This window comes from Pseudophryne corroboree, chromosome 11 (genome assembly GCF_028390025.1).
Source record: "Pseudophryne corroboree isolate aPseCor3 chromosome 11, aPseCor3.hap2, whole genome shotgun sequence".
Lineage (NCBI taxonomy): Eukaryota > Metazoa > Chordata > Amphibia > Anura > Myobatrachidae > Pseudophryne > Pseudophryne corroboree.
The window spans coordinates 58,374,094-58,392,084 of NC_086454.1; the positions used below are offsets into that span (position 1 = coordinate 58,374,094).

Consider the following 17,991-nt stretch of genomic DNA (forward strand, 5'->3'; position numbering starts at 1 on the left):
GGGATTTGTAACAAATGGAAGTGAAGAGAGATAAAGTACTAACAAATCAACTTCTAAGGGTTATATTGTAAGCTGTGTTTGAAAAATGTCAGGAGCTGACTTGTTGGTACTTGATCTCTATCCAGGGGGTAAATTTTCTAAGATGGGAGTTCTATTTAAGATGGGATGTTGCCCATAGCAACCAATCAGCTTCTACTTCTCATTTATCTAGCACCTTCTACAAGATAATACCTGGAATCTGATTGGTTGCTACGGGCAACATCTCATCTTAAATAGAACTCCCATCTTAGTAAATTTCCCCCCAAGAGAGAGATGTACTTTATCTCTCCCCAAGGTTTGATACATGTGCACCTGGATCTCTTTCCAGTTTATCTTTCCCCAAGGCTTGATTAATCTCCCCCAATATCAGAACTACTGTACTTGGTTTAGATATAGCTGACACAGAAGAGACCATGATGTACAGTTGACAGACAAACTTGGCTTTAAGTTGAGGTGTCATCTATGCACTTATATTATTTGTTGTATCACAGGTAAATAAGACCATAAAAAATCCATGTTTTGCTTACTACTGTATATAGGGGGTCATTCCCAGTTGATCGCTCGCTGACGTTTTTCGCAGCGCAGCGTTCAGTTAAAAAAATGGCAAATCTGCGCATGTGTATGCACCGCAATGCGCACGCACAATGTACGGGTACATCGAGTATCGTGGTTTTGCACAGGTTCTAGCGACGCTTTCAGTCGCACTGTCAGTCGCAAGAAGATTGATAGAAAGTGGCCACCTTCTGGGTGTCAACTGACCGTTTTTTGGGAGTGTTTGGAAAAACGCAGGCGTGGCCGGGCGTTTGCTGGGCGGGTATCTGACATCATTACTGTGTCACTCGTCGCAGCAATCATCGCACAGGATAAGTAACTACAGGGCTGGTTTTGTTTTGCACAAAATGTGTTTGCAGGCTCTCTGCTGCACAGGCGTTCACACTCCTGCAAAGCAAAAATATACTCCCCCTTGGGCGGCGACTACGCGTTTTGCGCGGCTGCTAAAAACTGCTAGCGAGCGAACAACTCGGAATGACCCCCATACTCAATAAGGAACTACTTAATAAGCAAACATAAAATGTAGAACACAATCACAGGCTCTTATTAAATATCCTGTTAATATAAGAAATGTTTTCATGAGATTGTCCCTATGTACTTGAATGTTTTTCTTTCTCATCATTGATTTTGCTATCAGTTGCTGTGATGGAAAATGCTTTTGATTTGCCATTTACATTTTCAAAATAAAATGTTCAGACCTGGAGATTTCCTTTGATGCCGTCCAGTTCCCGGGATTTTTTTGAAAGTTGCCGGAGGATACTGCTCCTTTCCATAAACACTTCTTTCAGTTGTTTTTCCAGATCGCCATATCCCTGTCTAGCAAAGAAAAGACATGAGTCAGTTATGTATCCTTCATGGTGACTAATTCACCAATTATACGGTAAATACAAACTGCAGTCTCCAAAAAACATGAAAAGGTTATGTTTGTTTTGCTAACATCAATCTGTCATCCTGCTCACAGAACATATACATACTGAGAGAAATACAAAGTTCAGCCACTGTCATAAATCACCCATTGTTTCTAATCGTTTTATCATTCTTTATGCACAAATTGTCACGTTAACAAACAAGAAAACAAGCACAAATCATAATAATGAGCAATAATACATTAAATCAAACATTTCTACTCTATCCACTAGGAGTCCAGTAAATCTATAGTGCCGAATTCTGCAACAAAATAGATTGAGTATACATTAATAATAATTATTATTAAAAAAAAATATTAATACAAAGAATTTGGCTAGATGGGCCAGTGATGTTACATAGGGGGTCATTCCGAGTTGATCGCTCGCTGCCGATTTTCGCAGCGCAGCGATCAGGTGAAAAGTGGCATTTATGCGCATGCATATGGACCGCAATGTGCACGTGCGACGTACGGGTACAAATCTCTTTGTGGTTGTGCTCAGGTTCTAGCGAAGTTTTCCTTCGCACTGGGGGCCGAAAGAAGATTGACAGGAAGGGGGCGTTTCTGGGTGTCAACTGACCGTTTTCAGGGAGTGTTTGCAAAAATGCAGGCGTGTCTGAAAAAACGCAGGCGTGGCTGGGCGGGTGTATGACGTCAAATCCAAACACAAATAGGCTGAAATGATCGCAAGCGCTAGGTAGGTTCAGAGCTACTCTGAAACTGCACAAACTGTTTTTGCAGAGCACGGCTGCACATGCGTTTGCACTTATGCTAAGCTAAAATACACTCCCCATTGGGCGGCGGCATAGCGTTTGCTCGGCTGCTAAAACTAGCTAGCGAGCGATCAACTCGGAATGACCCCCATGGTGCCTTGATGAACAGAGACTGCACCTACTGTAATGCCCCATGATGCCTGTTGGTGCAGAAATGTGTCACCAGTGTGAGTTGGCATGCTGCTACTGGGGGCGCAATCAATTTTCAAGAAGTGTACTTAGAAATGAAAAATTGTTAGGCCTTCCTTAAGCACCTCTTCCTCTAAACACCCCAACCATTGTATTAAACAACTGCAGGTCAATTAGTTACAACCAGTAATAAAACAGTATATTAAATTAAATACTGCATAACATACAGATCTGTTCTCTTGTACATCTTGCCTCAATACACCAGGTACCATGAAATGCCTGGCTTGAGTGAGCCAGCAGTTCCTGTGAAACTCTAATAACATCCGCTGTCTTTTTTTGTTGTTGCTGAAAATGCGTCCCAAGCTATGTGAATAAGATGCACAAGCAGACTCTGCGGATTAAAATGATATGCAGCATGCCTATATGTGTGCGACTGCAGCTGTACAGTATCTGCATACGAAATGCTACGTTACAGTGTTTTCCTGGAAATCAATGTAACCTAGCATTTCTTATGCAGTTACAAAAAATGCATTTTTGGCACACAAAAAAAATCCAGATGCTAGCAGAGTTGCACAGGACCTGGCAGCTCACTCACACCAGGCATCGCACAATGCGTGGTATATCGAGACTAGATGTATGAGAACACATCTGTAGGGCAGTACTTCTAAAAGTTGTGATATGTTTCACACTTGGGGTTAAATGTAATGGGTGAGAGATGCCTGAGATGCGGGAGTTTATGTGAGAATGCCCGTAATTTTAAAGTGGCAATCATTTACAAGGCAAAACCAACCTGGTTTGACTTGTAAATGATTGCTACTTTAAAAATACGGAGGTTCTCACACAAACTCGCATACCTCCAGCATCTTGCACCCTATTACATTTCGCCCCTGGTTTTCTCTTTGACCAGGCTTCAATAGGTGTTATGTCCTTTATGGCAACTGTAGGAGAATGTTTTTTTGGGATGAACAGCTGTGGAGACAGCTTCCACCCAGGCTTGTATCCTTCAGCATACATCTTGCTTTCTCTATAGTGTTTGGTTTGCTAACGGACACCATTTTAATCAGGAGAATATGCAATTGTTCCACCACTTTAAGATACAGGACCCACACCCCATCCAGTGGCGTCACAGAATGGGTGCGGGGGGTGCGGACCGCACCCTGGTGCCTTCCACCGAGGGGTGACACCAAATTGCCAGCTCCTGCTCAGTGAAAGGAGCCAGGTGCTGCTTTGTAACATTACAAGCAACAACCCAGCTCCTATCACCATGTAGGAGCTGGCACCGCAGCCACGCTAGTCTCCGGGAGCAGGGCACAGCTCCCAGACCCCCCGAAGTGATGAAAATGCGGGTCGGGGCACTTAGCCACGCCCCCTCCCGTGAAGCCATGCCCCTCCCACGAGTCACCCCATGAAACCACGCCCCCTGTCGCACCAGGTACAAAAGAGGTCGCCTCTGACCCTTTCTAACATGCATAGATACTTGATGCCAGGGACAGTAATGACTGCCTCCTTCTGCCTAATTGTATTATTTTCATTAATTGGTCATAAGCTCTCATTTACTTGCAATATAATAAAAGAAAAGAAAAAGCTGTGAGATTTTGTCTTATTTGTAATTATACATTCAATTTACAGGGACAGTATGTGGATATCCTACCCATTTCCATTTACACTCAAGAAGGCTTATGGTACAGTAGATTGGAAATTGAGCTCTCTCTAGCCAAAACCACCAGTTACTTTTATTCACAGCCCACAGCAGCCCATAACCAGCAGTAAATTCCCATAAGCACCTGCAGGTTCTGCACATAGCTGGGGACATACTGTGTGTGCATATTGAAGTTCGACTTGTACACCGCTGGCTTTAACTTATACCAGGACTCTGACAGCATATTAGCCCACAGCCATCAGCACCCTATTATATGTCCCCTGCAAAGCTTCTGCAGTTGCTGCACACAGCCAGAGGCAGAGTGCATGGGAGAACCGAGGTTTGGTTTGGGCACCTGCCAGCGTCCATTCAAAAGTTTAACTTTGTTGTTTTAATATCAATCAGCTCCACCCAGTTTAGACCTGAGCTAAGACGGAAGCACTGATGTACTTACGGGATGTAGTAGCCAACCTGCACATACTGCACACACTAGAACAGCACGATTATTTCAACATATTTTGCAGACTGTTAAATTTTTTAACATTAGTAACATAATTGCTGGCTGCTACATAGTGTATAGCACAGACCTCGCTCAAAGGGGGTCATTCCGAGTTGTTCACTCGCTAGTAGTTTTTAGAAGCCGTGCAAACGCTATGCCGCCTCCCACCGGGAGTGTATTTTAGCTTAGAAGAAGTGCTACAAAGTTTTTTTGCGCAGTTTTAGAGTAGCTCAAAACCTACTCAGCATTTGCAATCACTTCAGACTGTTCAGTTCCTGTTTTGTCGTCACAAACATGTCCTGTGTTCGCCCATCCACGCCTGCGTTTTTTCGAACAATCCCTGAAAACGGTCAGTTGACACCCAGAAACACCGACTTCATGTCAATCACCTGTGGCAACCAGTGCGACTGAAAAGCTTTGCTAGACCCTGTGTGACACTACATCGTTCGTTGTAATAGTATGTCACGTGTGCGCATTTCGCCGCATACACATGCGCAGAAGTGCGTTTTTTTGTCTCTAGCGAACAACTCGGAATGACCACCGATGTGCACTGCAGGGGGGGGGGGGCAGATATAACATGTGCAGAGAGAGTTAGATTTGGGTAGGATATTTTGTTTATGTGCAGGGTAAATACTGGCTGCTTTATTTTTACACTGCAATTTAGATTTCAGTTTGAACACACTCCACCCAAATCTAACTCTCTCTGCACATGTTACATCTGCCCCACTTGCAGTGCATATGGGGCCTAATTCAGACCTGCTCGCATGCTAGGTTTTTTTCGCTGCTCTGCAATCAGGTCTGAACTGCGCATGCACCACAATGCGCAGGCGCGTCGCACGGGTACAAAGCGGATCAATGCTGTGCGATGGGTTTTTACGAAGAATCCATTTGCACAGCCGATCACAAGGAGATTGACAGAAAGAAGGGATTTGTGGATGTCAACTGACCGTTTTCAGGGAGTGGTTGGAAAAACGCAGGCGTGTCCAAGCGTTTGCAGGGTGGGTGTCTGCATCAATTCCGGTCCCGGACAGGCTGAAATGATCACAACTGAGTACGTCCTGGGCTACTCAGAAACTGCAAAAGATCTTTTTGTACCGCTCTGTTGCACATGCGATCGCACACTAAAATACACTCCCCTGTAGGCAGCAACTATCTGATCGCAGCGCTGCAAAAAACTGCTAGTGAGCAATCAGGTCTGATCTGAACTGCTAACAAATTTGCTGCTGCGATCAACTCTGAATTAGGCTGAAAGTTAGCTGCCCTTCACTCTGAATACAGACTTAGCAGTTGCAACATAAAAATCTCTGGACATCTGTGCATCATACGCAGTTCATCCAAATTTGGGAACACAACTATAAAGCTACAGTATCTGACTTCTAATTCATATATAAATCATACCATCCAGTTTCTGGACCTTATATGCACAAGTTAGTGTACCTATACAAAAACATTAGTCACTAACATCTGTGGAATCTCTTCATTGGCATTATCATTATAGAATCCTTCAGCACGTAAGAGACAGTGGGTGAAATTCAATTGTTTGAAAAGTCGGTTGGGTGTTTGGTTTTTCCTGTCTATTAGATAGGAAAAAACAGACTCCCAACTGACTTTTCAAACATTTGAATCTCCCCAAGTGAATGCTAACTTTTATTTGTATTGATTGCTGTGTGTTGTTTAAGCTTTTAGACATTACAATTGCTATCACTTCTACACTAGAGACCTGTTCACTAACTTGAGACAGCGCATCCTATCCCCTTTTTTCTGCATCTGCGACAGCCAATGGGGTTGTGCTAACAGGAGGCTCCCTCTCGCTTACATGCCCTGGGACCAGAGGTGCTTTAAGGTAGGAGGGGGCCTGTGTGCGGGCTCCGATTAGGCCCCCTTCTCTCCGGTGGCGCAGTAGACTCTGGCATTGCCTACTGCGCATGTGCAGGTATCCGGAACCATGGCGCCCACGCCGGGTTCCTGGGGACAGCTGTATTGCGCATGCACAATCCACGGGCAAATAGCCGCAGTGGGCATTTTTCAAGTGATTTTTGCTGTCGTGCAGCCAGCGTAGGATCGACAGAGAGGTGAGTATAAGAAAATGAGTGCACCCATTATAGATACGACAGTGCCTGAGACCCCCAAAGGCTTAAGTCGACCCTGGTCCCAGTTCCCAGAGTGTATGCAACATAGGAGACAGCACAGAGTGCTTCTCTCACAACAGGTAGGACCTGCCAATTGAAATAATAGTGACACCAAATTGTAGCTTTTTTTTATTTCTGTTAAAATGGTAACATATAAATAACATAACTAACTAAAAGACAAAGATATATAAAATCTATAAAGGTGTGTGGATATGTTCAAATTTTGTAGGGGATCTGGTGCTATGTGTCATTGTTGGTATTAATGCCTACTTGTGTTGTAGTAATCTAACATTGCAATGTGGGTAGCCACAGTAGATTATGTTGTGAATATATTCCATTTATAAATGAAGAGATATTCAGTTTTTATTATGTCAGATGGTGCTGAGATGCTGTGGTCTCAAATGTGTTCAGGCATGTCAATCTCAATAGTAACATCTCTTAATATCTTCTATACATGTTATGAAAACATTTCTGGTGTAGATATGCAATGTATTCAGTATCTTGTAATAGACATCAGAATTTATAGAGTTGGCTATATTTATCACTTGGTGAATTACACATAATATAATTATATTGGCAAGTTCTCAACAGTTACCCTTTGGAACCTTGTCAGTGGGAATTCTATTAAAACAAATGATTTTTCCTCTATCTTCATGGAAGAATGCAGTCTCAGTACGATACGTTGATGACTTTGGCTTTTACACAGTTGCTAGGTGCTAATATTTCATACATAGTAAGAGTATACATTGTGTTATTAGCTTGTATACTGTTGATTAATATTATATTATAGCATAGCACATCAGGGGCAAACACAGGATTCTTAGAGGGGGGATTCCAAATGTTTGATTTTAGAGTGAGCATGGGCAGCGCAAAAAGAGGGATAAACAGAATGTAACAAGATGTAGATGTACACAGGGACAGCGATTACAGTAAGCCATTAGATAGGGATCAGTATGAGGCCCCCGGCACATGGGATCCCATCGCTCAAAATACCGACTCTGGGATCCTTATGTGGAAGAAGCCGACAGGGGTAAGGGATGTTCTCCCCTCTCCCCAACCCTATCCCTCCCTATCCGCAGCCTAACCCTGACCTCCCCCCTTGGTGCCTAACCCTAACCACTCCCCAGAGGTGCCTAAACCTAACCCTGTGTCCAAGCTGCCTAAACCTAACCCCCCACAGCCTAACGCTAACCCCTTCTAACCTCCCCCTTAGTGCCTATCCCTAACACCTCTCCCCGGAGGTGCCTAAAGCGCTGCCCAAACCTAACCCACTGCCCAAATCTAAACACTGCCCTAACCTAACCCACTGCCCTAACCTAACCCACTGCTCAAGCCTAACCGCTGCCCTAACCTAACCCACTGCCCAAACCTAACCACTGCCCAAACCTAGCCCACTGCCCAAATCTAACCACTGCCCTAACCTAACCCACTGCCCAAACCTAACCACTGCCCAAACCTAACCCACTGCCCAAATCTAACCACTGCCCTAACCTAACCAACTGCCCAAACCTAACCACTGCCCTAACCTAACCCACTGCCCAAACCTAACCGCTGCCCTAACCTAACCCACTGCCCAAACCTAACCGCTGCCCAAACCTAACCCACTGCCCAAATCTAACCACTGCCCTAACCTAACCCACTGCCCAAACCTAACCGCTGCCCTAACCTAACCCACTGCCCAAACCTAACCGCTGCCCAAACCTAACCCACTGCCCAAATCTAACCACTGCCCTAACCTAACCCACTGCCCAAACCTAACCACTGCCCTAACCTAACCCACTGCCCAAACCTAACTGCTGCCCTAACCTAACCCTCCACCCCTGCAGCCTAACCTTAACCCTCCGAGGGGGATGGATCACCCAAACCCCCCACCCTGCTGCCTAACCCTAACCCCCCGGGACACAGCCTAACCCGAACCCTCCCCCCTGCAGCCTAAACATAACCCACCCACGCGGAATACCAGTGGTGCGCCGCAGTGTGTCCTCATTTGGGACCCAGACATTCAGTATTCTGGTGCTGGACTGGTGCGCCCATTCTGGATACAGGTGTCGGCATTCAGAATAGGGTCGGTATTCCAGCGTCCGTTTTCTGACTGCCAGGATACCGACAGCCGGGATCCTGACTGCTTCCTGTTAGATTTGGCGGTAGGGCCAGGTGGATTGGATGAATGTTTGTTTTTCCTGGTGTGGACATCATGGCACCATCCTAGTCCCCTGCTCTGTAGTGAAGTGGGGGAAATCCGGGAGTCTGGGGGAGCAATAGAAGAAACTATGGCTGCTCCTGGACATATGTATGTGCACATTGGTCTCTTTATACACTGAATAGTGTAGGGCTGTAAGATTATAAAAAGAATCTCTTTGTTTCAAACCTATTTACAGTATGTCATATAAATAACAAAAGTTGTCATATACCACAATAAGTATATATACATAGGGCGGAATTCAATTCTTTTCACTCCCTTCCACACCCGTTCTGTTTCTGCTGACGGGTGTGGTATAATAATTTCAGCTCGCTACCTCCGAGACAGCGAGGGCTCCCAAACCTTTACGCAGCTAAACCTGATTACTATGGGCACGATACGTGCGATAACGGGGATCACTTTAGAAAGGAGATTGAACATGATATATCATTTGAATACTGCCCATAGTATAACTATAGAACTGAGCTTTCTAAGCACACATCCTCACACTTCATCTTAGGATGCCTGTCTCTTATTGTTGGCAGATGCTGTCTGGTCTCTCTAGTCTGGTACACTGACCAAGCATTCAGATCCACATCCACAGCAGACTTTGCCAGGAATGCTGTTGTCACTGGACATATGTAGCACAGTTCTGACCTTTATACTACATGTTCTGTGCATAGGTCTAGTAAAATCAGATGATATACTACTGCTATTAAGGTCATGCATTGGGCTGCCATCCAGGAGTGGAATTGGTGGTGAGAGGTAGTGGGTAACTGGAAACCCATCCTGCATTAGCTTATGTATATACACACTTGATATATGCTGCTATGAATGATACACAGCAGAAGTGGGAGAAAGAATCATAGGGGGAAATTCCAAGTTGATCGCAGCAGGAAATTATTTAGCAGTTGGACAAAACCATGTGCACTGCATGGGGGGCAGATATAACATGTGCAGAGAGAGTTAGATTTGGGTGGGTTATTTTGTTTCTGCGCAGGCTAAATACTGGCTGCTTTATTTTTATACTGCAAATTAGATTGCAGATTGAACACACCCAAATCTAACTCTCTCTGCACATGTTAAATCTGCCTCCCCTGCAGTGCACATGGTTTTGCCCAACTGCTAAAAAAAAATCCTGCTGCGATCAACTTGCAATTACCCCCATAGAAACGTAAAATTTGGCAGCACTTGGCCCATCTACACATTAGGGTTCATTTTTTTCAGGAGCCAAATAACCTGTATATTTTTGGGAGGAAACCCACGTATGTACTGGGAGAATATACAAACTCCACACAGTTGGGGCTATAGTGGGAATCAAACCCATGCCCTCAGTGCTGTGAGGTAGTGATGCTAACCATTACACCATCCAGACTGTATAAATAGATTGTGTACTGTTGACTATAACGATATATCTCTCTTTCAGAGATGGGCGTTTCCTGCAGCAAGATCTGTGTCCATCTCCTCACATGCTGGGGGCCACCCAGCACAGAGCAAGGCGTGTGTATGGTGCCGCCTCACGGTGTGTCCGCTATTTCATTGGTTGTGCTGGCAGGTGGTCTGCCGTAATTTTTTCTGTTGGTGCTGCTGCAGATGACACCACGCAGCCGCCCCCAAAAACAATCATAACATGACCCCGTTTCAGCTGACACCCACCACAATGCTGAAACGCCACCCACGGAACGATAGAATGATGTGGCCACTGCATATGGGGGGTAATTCCAGGTTGATCGCAGCAGGAAATTTTTTAGCAGTTGGGCAAAACCATGTGCACTGCAGGGGGGGCAGATATAACATGTGCAGAGAGAGTTAGATTTGGGTGGAGTGTATTCAAACTGAAATCTAAATTGCAGTGTAAAAATAAAGCAGCCAGTATTTACCCTGCACAGAAACAAAATAACACACCCAAATCTAACTCTCTCTGCAAATGTTATATCTGTCCCCCCCCCCCTGCAGTACACATGGTTTTGCCCAATTGCTAACAAACTTGCTGCTGTGATCAACTCAGAATTACCCCCATGGCTCTAAAAAGCCTCCATACACCATTGCTGTGCGCTGTTATATGACACATAGCAATGCTGGCAGAAGTGTTAATAGCTTGTATACTGCTGATTAGACCTGCTGTATAATATAACGTATGCACGTTTGCTATGAACTGTAAATGATACATACTGTGGCAATAGTGGGAGATATATAAATAGCTTATATACTGATGATAAAATCTACAGTATAATATAGCTTATACTCTGTTGCTATGCAGTGTAAATTATGATACATAGCAATAGATGTCTGCATAATTTGTACATTGTTGCTTAGCGCTATGAAATAATATAAGTTTGTCAGTGATAGGACTCTCATATAAAACGCTCTCAGTGCACGGAGTATTTTATTCTTCTTTATGAGTGAATTTCATTAAGTATGCCTGTTGTGTTATTCATATTTAGGAGCAATCTTACGAATTTAGAGCAGCATGCTGCAGAAGCATTCAGATAAATTCATCCACATATTTGCTTTTTAGCACACCCATTAACATTTACAGAACTTAAGTGTTTTGCACTTTAGTTCTTTGTATGTTACTATTCTAAAACATAAACAAAGTTTACATTTTAGAGTCACAGATATTTAGATGTACTATTATTTTCTTTGGCACGGATTACACACAGAGGGCCTAATTCAGACCTGATCACAGCAGCAAATTTGTTAGCTAATGGGCAAAAGCCTATGGAGGTAATTCGGAGTTGATCGCAGCAGCAAATATGTTAGCAGTTGGGCAAAACCATGTGCAGTGCAGGGGGGGCAGATGTAACATGTGCAGAGAGAGTTAGATTTGGGTGGGTTGTGTTCAAACTGAAATCTAGATTGCAGTGTAAAAATAAAGCAGCCAGTATTTACCCTGCACAGAAACAAAATAACCCACCCAAATCTAACGCTCTCTGCACATGTTATGTCTGCCTCCCCCTGCAGTGCACATGGTTTTACCCAACTGCTAACAAAGTTGCTGCTGCGATCAGCTCTGAATTACCCCCTATGTGCACTGCAAGGGGGGCAGATATAACATGTGCCGAGAGAGTTAGATTTGGGTGGGTTATATTGTTTCTATGCAGGGTAAATACTGGTTGCTCTCTGCACATGGTATATCTGCCCCCCTGCAGTGCACATAGGGGGTAATTCAGAGCTGATCACTGCTGTGTGTTTTCACACAGTGGACGATCAGATCCAAACTGCGCATGCCCAATTGCTTTCTTTTTTGATTTGCTAAGAAACCTAATAAACCCCCTCAAAACAAAAGGAAGATGGTACAAGGGATCATTGGCAGAGACCAGGGAGAGGAGAAGCGTAAAAAAGGTACCCGGGGAACCATATTCATTGTGTTTTTCTGTAAATTTGTAATATACTCCATAAAGGCTACAAAGTGAACATGTGCGTATCCAATTTTTAGCGATCAATGATTTGGTGGCATTGCATACATGAACTCTAAGCTTATCTTGGTGCGTAATGACAGATCAAACTAGGGGCACTCAGTAATGCCACTGTAAAGGGCCCCATACACTACAACGATCTCATGTTGGAGGTGATCCCAGGCGATCACCCCGGCAGCCTCCCGGGGGGCAGGATCGGCCAAGATGCTTCCCATTTGCATACGATATATCTGGGTGATCCCAAGAACTGTCCACAGGTCGGACCAGATTGAATGTGCAGCACATTCAATCTGGAGGATCCGATCCAATGCTCACGGGAACGCGCATCGGATCGGTTCGGGAACACCCCTAAAATGCTCGATTTTAGCCGATATATCGGGCCGAATGCCCGAATTGGGCTGAAATTGGGCATTATCGCTCTAGCGTATGGGGCCCTTAACATTGTTCGATATGGGTGTATCCATTATCCTCAACAACAGTGCCCACACTTGATTCCAAAAAACATGTATAATTGGACATGACCACCACATGTGAAAGAATGTACCTTCTTTTCCACATATTTCACCAGCATCAGTTGAGGATGATGGAAAAATGGTGTGAAGCTTAAGCCGTACCTAGTACCATCATGTGTATACCTAGTAACACGTCTCTCTTATGGCCACACTAATAGAAGCTTTAGCAATTCTTGACCTAATGGTGGACCATTCCTCACCATCAATAGGGGTTGGGAGATCTGTCACCCATTTTAGTTCATGGAGTTCCTGGTCAGGGGGAATTTGGGGCCAGATGGAGCGATAAATAACATAGATATTGCCTTTTACTTATTAAACTATTTTTTAACGGAAATACTTTTTATTAACTACATACTATAGCTACTAGGTGCTTCATCGCGCCCTACGGGCGCTCTTCACACCGTCGCAAGGGGATACGCCCCCTTAACCCTTGCATGCCCTTCTGGGGTTCAATATTTGTATTATATGGAGTATTACCTGCATTCCTTTGTTAGTGGTTAAATATTGCACAATGAAAGGGCGTGCAATGGTGAAGGAGGCGCAGCCCCTTGCGACAGCGTGAACAGCACCTGCAGGGCACGATGTACAGAATGTAGCGGGTGCGGGGGGGGACTGCGGATGGGGGAGGGTGTCTGTAGATGCTGCGGGTGGAGGGGGGGCGGAAGCGGGGGGGGAGGGCGGATGGGGAGGGGTCGGGAGGTGCTGCGGGTGGGGGAGGGGCAGAGGAGTGGGGGCTGCAGATGGGGGAGGGGTCCGGAGGCACTGCAGGTGGGGGAGGGGCAGGGGTGCCACGGGTGGGAGAGGGGCAGGTGTGGGGATGTTGCGGATGGGTGAAGGGTTCCGGAGGTGCTGTGGGATGGAAAGGGGCGGGGGTGCCGGGGGTGGGGTAGGGGTTCGCAGGCGCCGTGGGTAGGGGATGGGCAGGTACGGGTGGTGCGGCGGATGGGGAAGGAGGTCCGGAGATGCTGCAGGTGGTGGAGGGGCAGGTGCAGGGGTGCCATGGGTGGGGGAGGGGGGGGGGACCGCGGATGGAGGAGGGTGTCTGCAGATGCTGCAGGTGGTGGAGGGGCAGGTGCAGGGGTGCCATGGGTGGGGGAGGGGTGGGTGAGGGGGGGGACCGCGGATGGAGGAGGGTGTCTGCAGATGCTGCGGGTGGAGGGGGGCAGGTGTGGGGGGAGACGTATATGGGGGGTGGATGGTGGAGGGGGTCTGGAGGTGCTGTGGATGGTGATGGGGCGGAGGAGTGGGAGCCGTGGGTGGTGTAGGGGGTCTGAAGGCACAGCGTGTGTGGGTGGGGTGGAGTGCAGCATGTGGTGGAGTGGAAGGTGCGGAGGTGTGGTGCATTGGGGAGGGGTCTGGAGGCGCTGCGGGTACTGTACCTGCCAAAAAGGTAGTTGGAGGGTATGCAGTAACAGGGCCAGGACAGGGGTGACAGGGTCAGAACAGGGGTGACGGGACCAGGACAGGGGTGACAAGGTCAGAACAGGGGTGACAGGGCCAGGACAGGGGCGACGGGGCCAGGATAAGGGTGACAGGGCCAGGGTAGGGGCGGCAGGACCCGGACAGGGGTGACAGGGCCAGTATAGGGTTGACAGGGCAAGCACAGGGGTGACAGGGCCAGGATAGGGATAATAGGGCCAGCATAAGGGTGACAGGGCCAGGATAAGGGTGAAAGGGCCAGGATAAGGGTGACAGGGCAAGGCCAGGGGTGACAGGGACATGACAGAACACAGGGCACGGGAGAGATTGGTATTAGGGACAGGACAGTGGTGACAGACAGATGTGTGTTACCGGAGTCACTGCTGCTGGCTGCTGCTGTTCCACTCCAACCTGTTGGGATCTGCTGCTGGTGGAGACTTGGCATGGCTGACTCTCTTAGGCTGGAGTCCTGCTTCCTCTGCCCGTCCGCATCCCTCTCCCCTCCTCAGTCATACACCGCAGACCTCGCGCAGCTGCCGGGCACCGTGGTAAGGGGAGACTGGGAATGACTGGTTAGCCCCCAGGAGACGCTGCGGCTGGAGGGAGGAGGGGGTCATAGCATGCACGCGGCGCGGACCTTGCGGCTGCTGGGCACTGTAATAAGGGGAGACAGGCAGTGACTGGTTAGCTCCCAGGAGACGCTGCGGCTGGAGGGAGGAGGGGGTCGGAGCCTGCAAGCAGCTCGGACTTCTGCAGCGCTGCCCGCCAGCTAAAGTGTGTGAAGGAGCTGGGCGCACCTCACTGCGGGCGGCAACGCTGCAGCTAGCAGTGGGGTTGCCGGGGCTGGAGATAACAGAGGCAGTACGGAACCAGCACAGCGGCAGGTGCCCCACAAAACTGCAGCTAAGAAGCGTGGAGTGTGGCAGAAAGTGACGCTCCTCCGCGCCAGAGAGACCCTGCTGAGTATGCTGATGTGGGGGGTCAAGCACACAGTGAGCCGGTGCCCGTCTGTCTGTACGGCATACCCCCTCACACACCCCCATACCTCCCAACTGTCCCGATTTTCGCGGGACAGTCCCATTTTTGGGGGTCTGTCCCGCTGTCCCACCCGCGGGTCGCAGTGTCCCGCGGTGTGGGGGGGGGGCAGTTGGAAAGCTCCTGTACTCGCGGTTCTGCTTAGCAGAGCAGCGGTGAATAGTGGAGACAGAGGGAGAGGGGGCATCAGAGGGTACGGATTAAAGGGGGGTTCCAGCAGCAGAGCCGGAATAAGGGGGGGGCAGGGGGTACGTACCGTTGGCCCCACAGTTTTAGTGGGCCCCCCGGCTCGAATAGCTCTGTCCCAGCACAGTAGCTTCCCCGTCCAGCCAGCAACAGCGGCAGCATTGTGCTACAGTCAGCACACGCTGCTGCGTGTTGGCAGGTCTGTGGTGTTGCAGGGAGGCAGCAGTCTCCAAGCTGTCTTCTGCCTGTGCGGGTGTGTAGGGGGGAGCGACCACCCCCCCTGGATTTAGCCCTAGCTGAGGGGCCAAAATTCCATTAAAAAATAATAATCCAGAATTTGCATAAGGGGGCGTGGCCTCGCGAGCTCGATTAGACCACGCCCCCAACCCCACAGCAGGCACAGCAATGAGATAGGGCTCCCCTGTCTCAAGTGCCCTGGGCTCCCAGAACTCGTAATCAGCCCCTGGGGGCATGCCAGCAGCTCACAGAGCGCTGGGCATGCCCCCTCACTGACGAAAACGGGGGCCCTCCCGTAAAGCCACGCCCCCTTTTTGCAGCTTGTGTGTCCCTCCTTCTGCCTGAAGAAAGCTGGGAGGTATGAACCCCTGCCTGTGCCATGCCCATACTATCTGCTTCTGCTCCTAGTCTCCTATAGATGTGGCCAGATCTGTGACTCATTTGACTAACTCCGCCCAGTGTTGTGACTCCGCCCAGCGTTAGCAAATGAGTCACAAAGTCACAGATCTGGGCAATTATATAGGAGATGATAAGATTTCACACGATTATCAAGTATTATTAAATGGAAGCTTAATTGTGACTTAGCAAAGATATTTCTGGATAATTAGTGACACCTATCTAAAAGTGGCATGTCCAGTGTCAGACTGTAGCATGAAGGGCCCACCGGCAGGAATGCAGTGGTAAGGTTCCTAGCTTAAATGGTGTGGTCAACCACCAGAGGTGGTGTGGCCAGCCATTACAGACACTTGACTAAGCAACACTGTAGGTGAATCTTCGTGTTGTTTCTATAGAAACATCCCTCCATGTTTATAAGTGATCCTGCTGCACCAAGTAACTGTCCCTCTAATTGAGTAAGAGTGTATAAATTGAGAGCATAGTCTGGAATCTGTCTCTAGAGGAGGAGATGGGCTCTTTGGCAGTGGGGCCCACCAGGGACTTTCCCTGTACCCCTGTGGACCAGTCCGGCCCTGAGCATCTTTCAAGCTTTCAGTTGTACTTAATGCATGGAATATTGCATGAGTCTCCAACGTATCTTCCTTTATTTTCTTCAAAGTTTTCAACAATTTTTCACCTTGCATGATGCCCTGTAAACTGAGGAGAGCTACATTTAAATTGTGTGAACAGGTCTACTTTTGGTGTTGATAGTGTCTCCTAGCTGGACTCTAAATGGTGATGTATACCCATTACCCAGTATTTATGTGCTACGTACAAGAGAAGCAGTTTGCATGCAAAACAAATATTCCATTGCATGTTTCATAGATTCTCCAGGAGAAACATTTGCACCTTCTACCTGGATTTGCTCCTAACTCTAATTTCCTCCCTACGTGACAACATAGGGAGTTATTCAGGTTGCATTGCTAAGCGATGCGACTGCAATAAACCGATCGGCGGTGCCAGTATGCTCGTGCAGGTACCATCCTGAGCGTCAACAGCCGCAAAATGCGTTTGGCTCCCAGTGGGTGCAAATGCCTTTGCTTGATTGACAGGCAGAGCCATTCACGAGGAGTACAGGGAGCAGCGATTGACCATTGAGGGGGGCGCCGCATAGTAAATTGGTTAAAAAATGGCGCCAGACCTCCTGCATACGCAGCATAGCTACAGCTGCAGGGGGTCATCCACAGTTGCCGCGACCGCAATGAAACTGCGGTCGCAGCCGCGGTGCAGGCTGTTCTGCATGCTGGGCGGCCTAACCCTACAATGGGCGGTCCCCAGCATGTGAAACAAAGGATTGCAGATTCTGATTTTTAACAGAATCTGCAATCCGTACTGATTAACCCCCATAGCGTGTAAAGGCTGCTGGATATGTGATGGGCATGGAAAATTGTTATCAGTATCTGCAATATGTTTTCATATATTACAAAACTGGAAGACTTGTTTTCTCATACCTTTATATCTGTATTGACAATCTATCTAACATCTGTCTGTACATCACCTGTATAACATATTGTCATTGCTGGAGGATTTGAGGAAGCTACATATTGATAGTGGAAAAATAATCTGTCTATCATACAGCATATAATAAGGTCTACAATTGAAAAGAAGAGAAAAGACAAAAAACCCTTGTTTGGGAGCACTCGTTTGTAATGATTTGTATAAATAAAATGAATGGTATGTGTGATAAAACTTAACCTTTAATTGAGGGCCGCGGTCATCACTGCAGCGGGATCACGAACAGAGGGGACCTGGACGACACTCGCCGCACACCTTGCGGCTGCGGTAAACTGACACTAGATCACCATGGTTTAAATGCACAGCAGGAGTCAATATTTGACGTTTAAGTCCGCTGCTTAAATACCTACTGTATACTGGCTTAATTGACACTAGATCGCCAGGGTTTAA

At 47.4% G+C, this 17,991-nt stretch overlaps 1 protein-coding gene across 2 annotated transcripts in view; it reads right to left on the minus strand.

The window, feature by feature from the left end:
• Positions 1-17,991, minus strand: part of LUZP2 (leucine zipper protein 2) — a 1,124,237-nt gene that overhangs the window by 562,806 nt on the left and 543,440 nt on the right. For both annotated transcript variants that reach the window (XM_063944341.1, XM_063944342.1), the window contains exon 2: positions 1,290-1,407. In XM_063944341.1, coding sequence (XP_063800411.1) covers positions 1,290-1,407 — 118 coding nt within the window. The remainder of the gene's footprint in view (positions 1-1,289; positions 1,408-17,991) is intronic.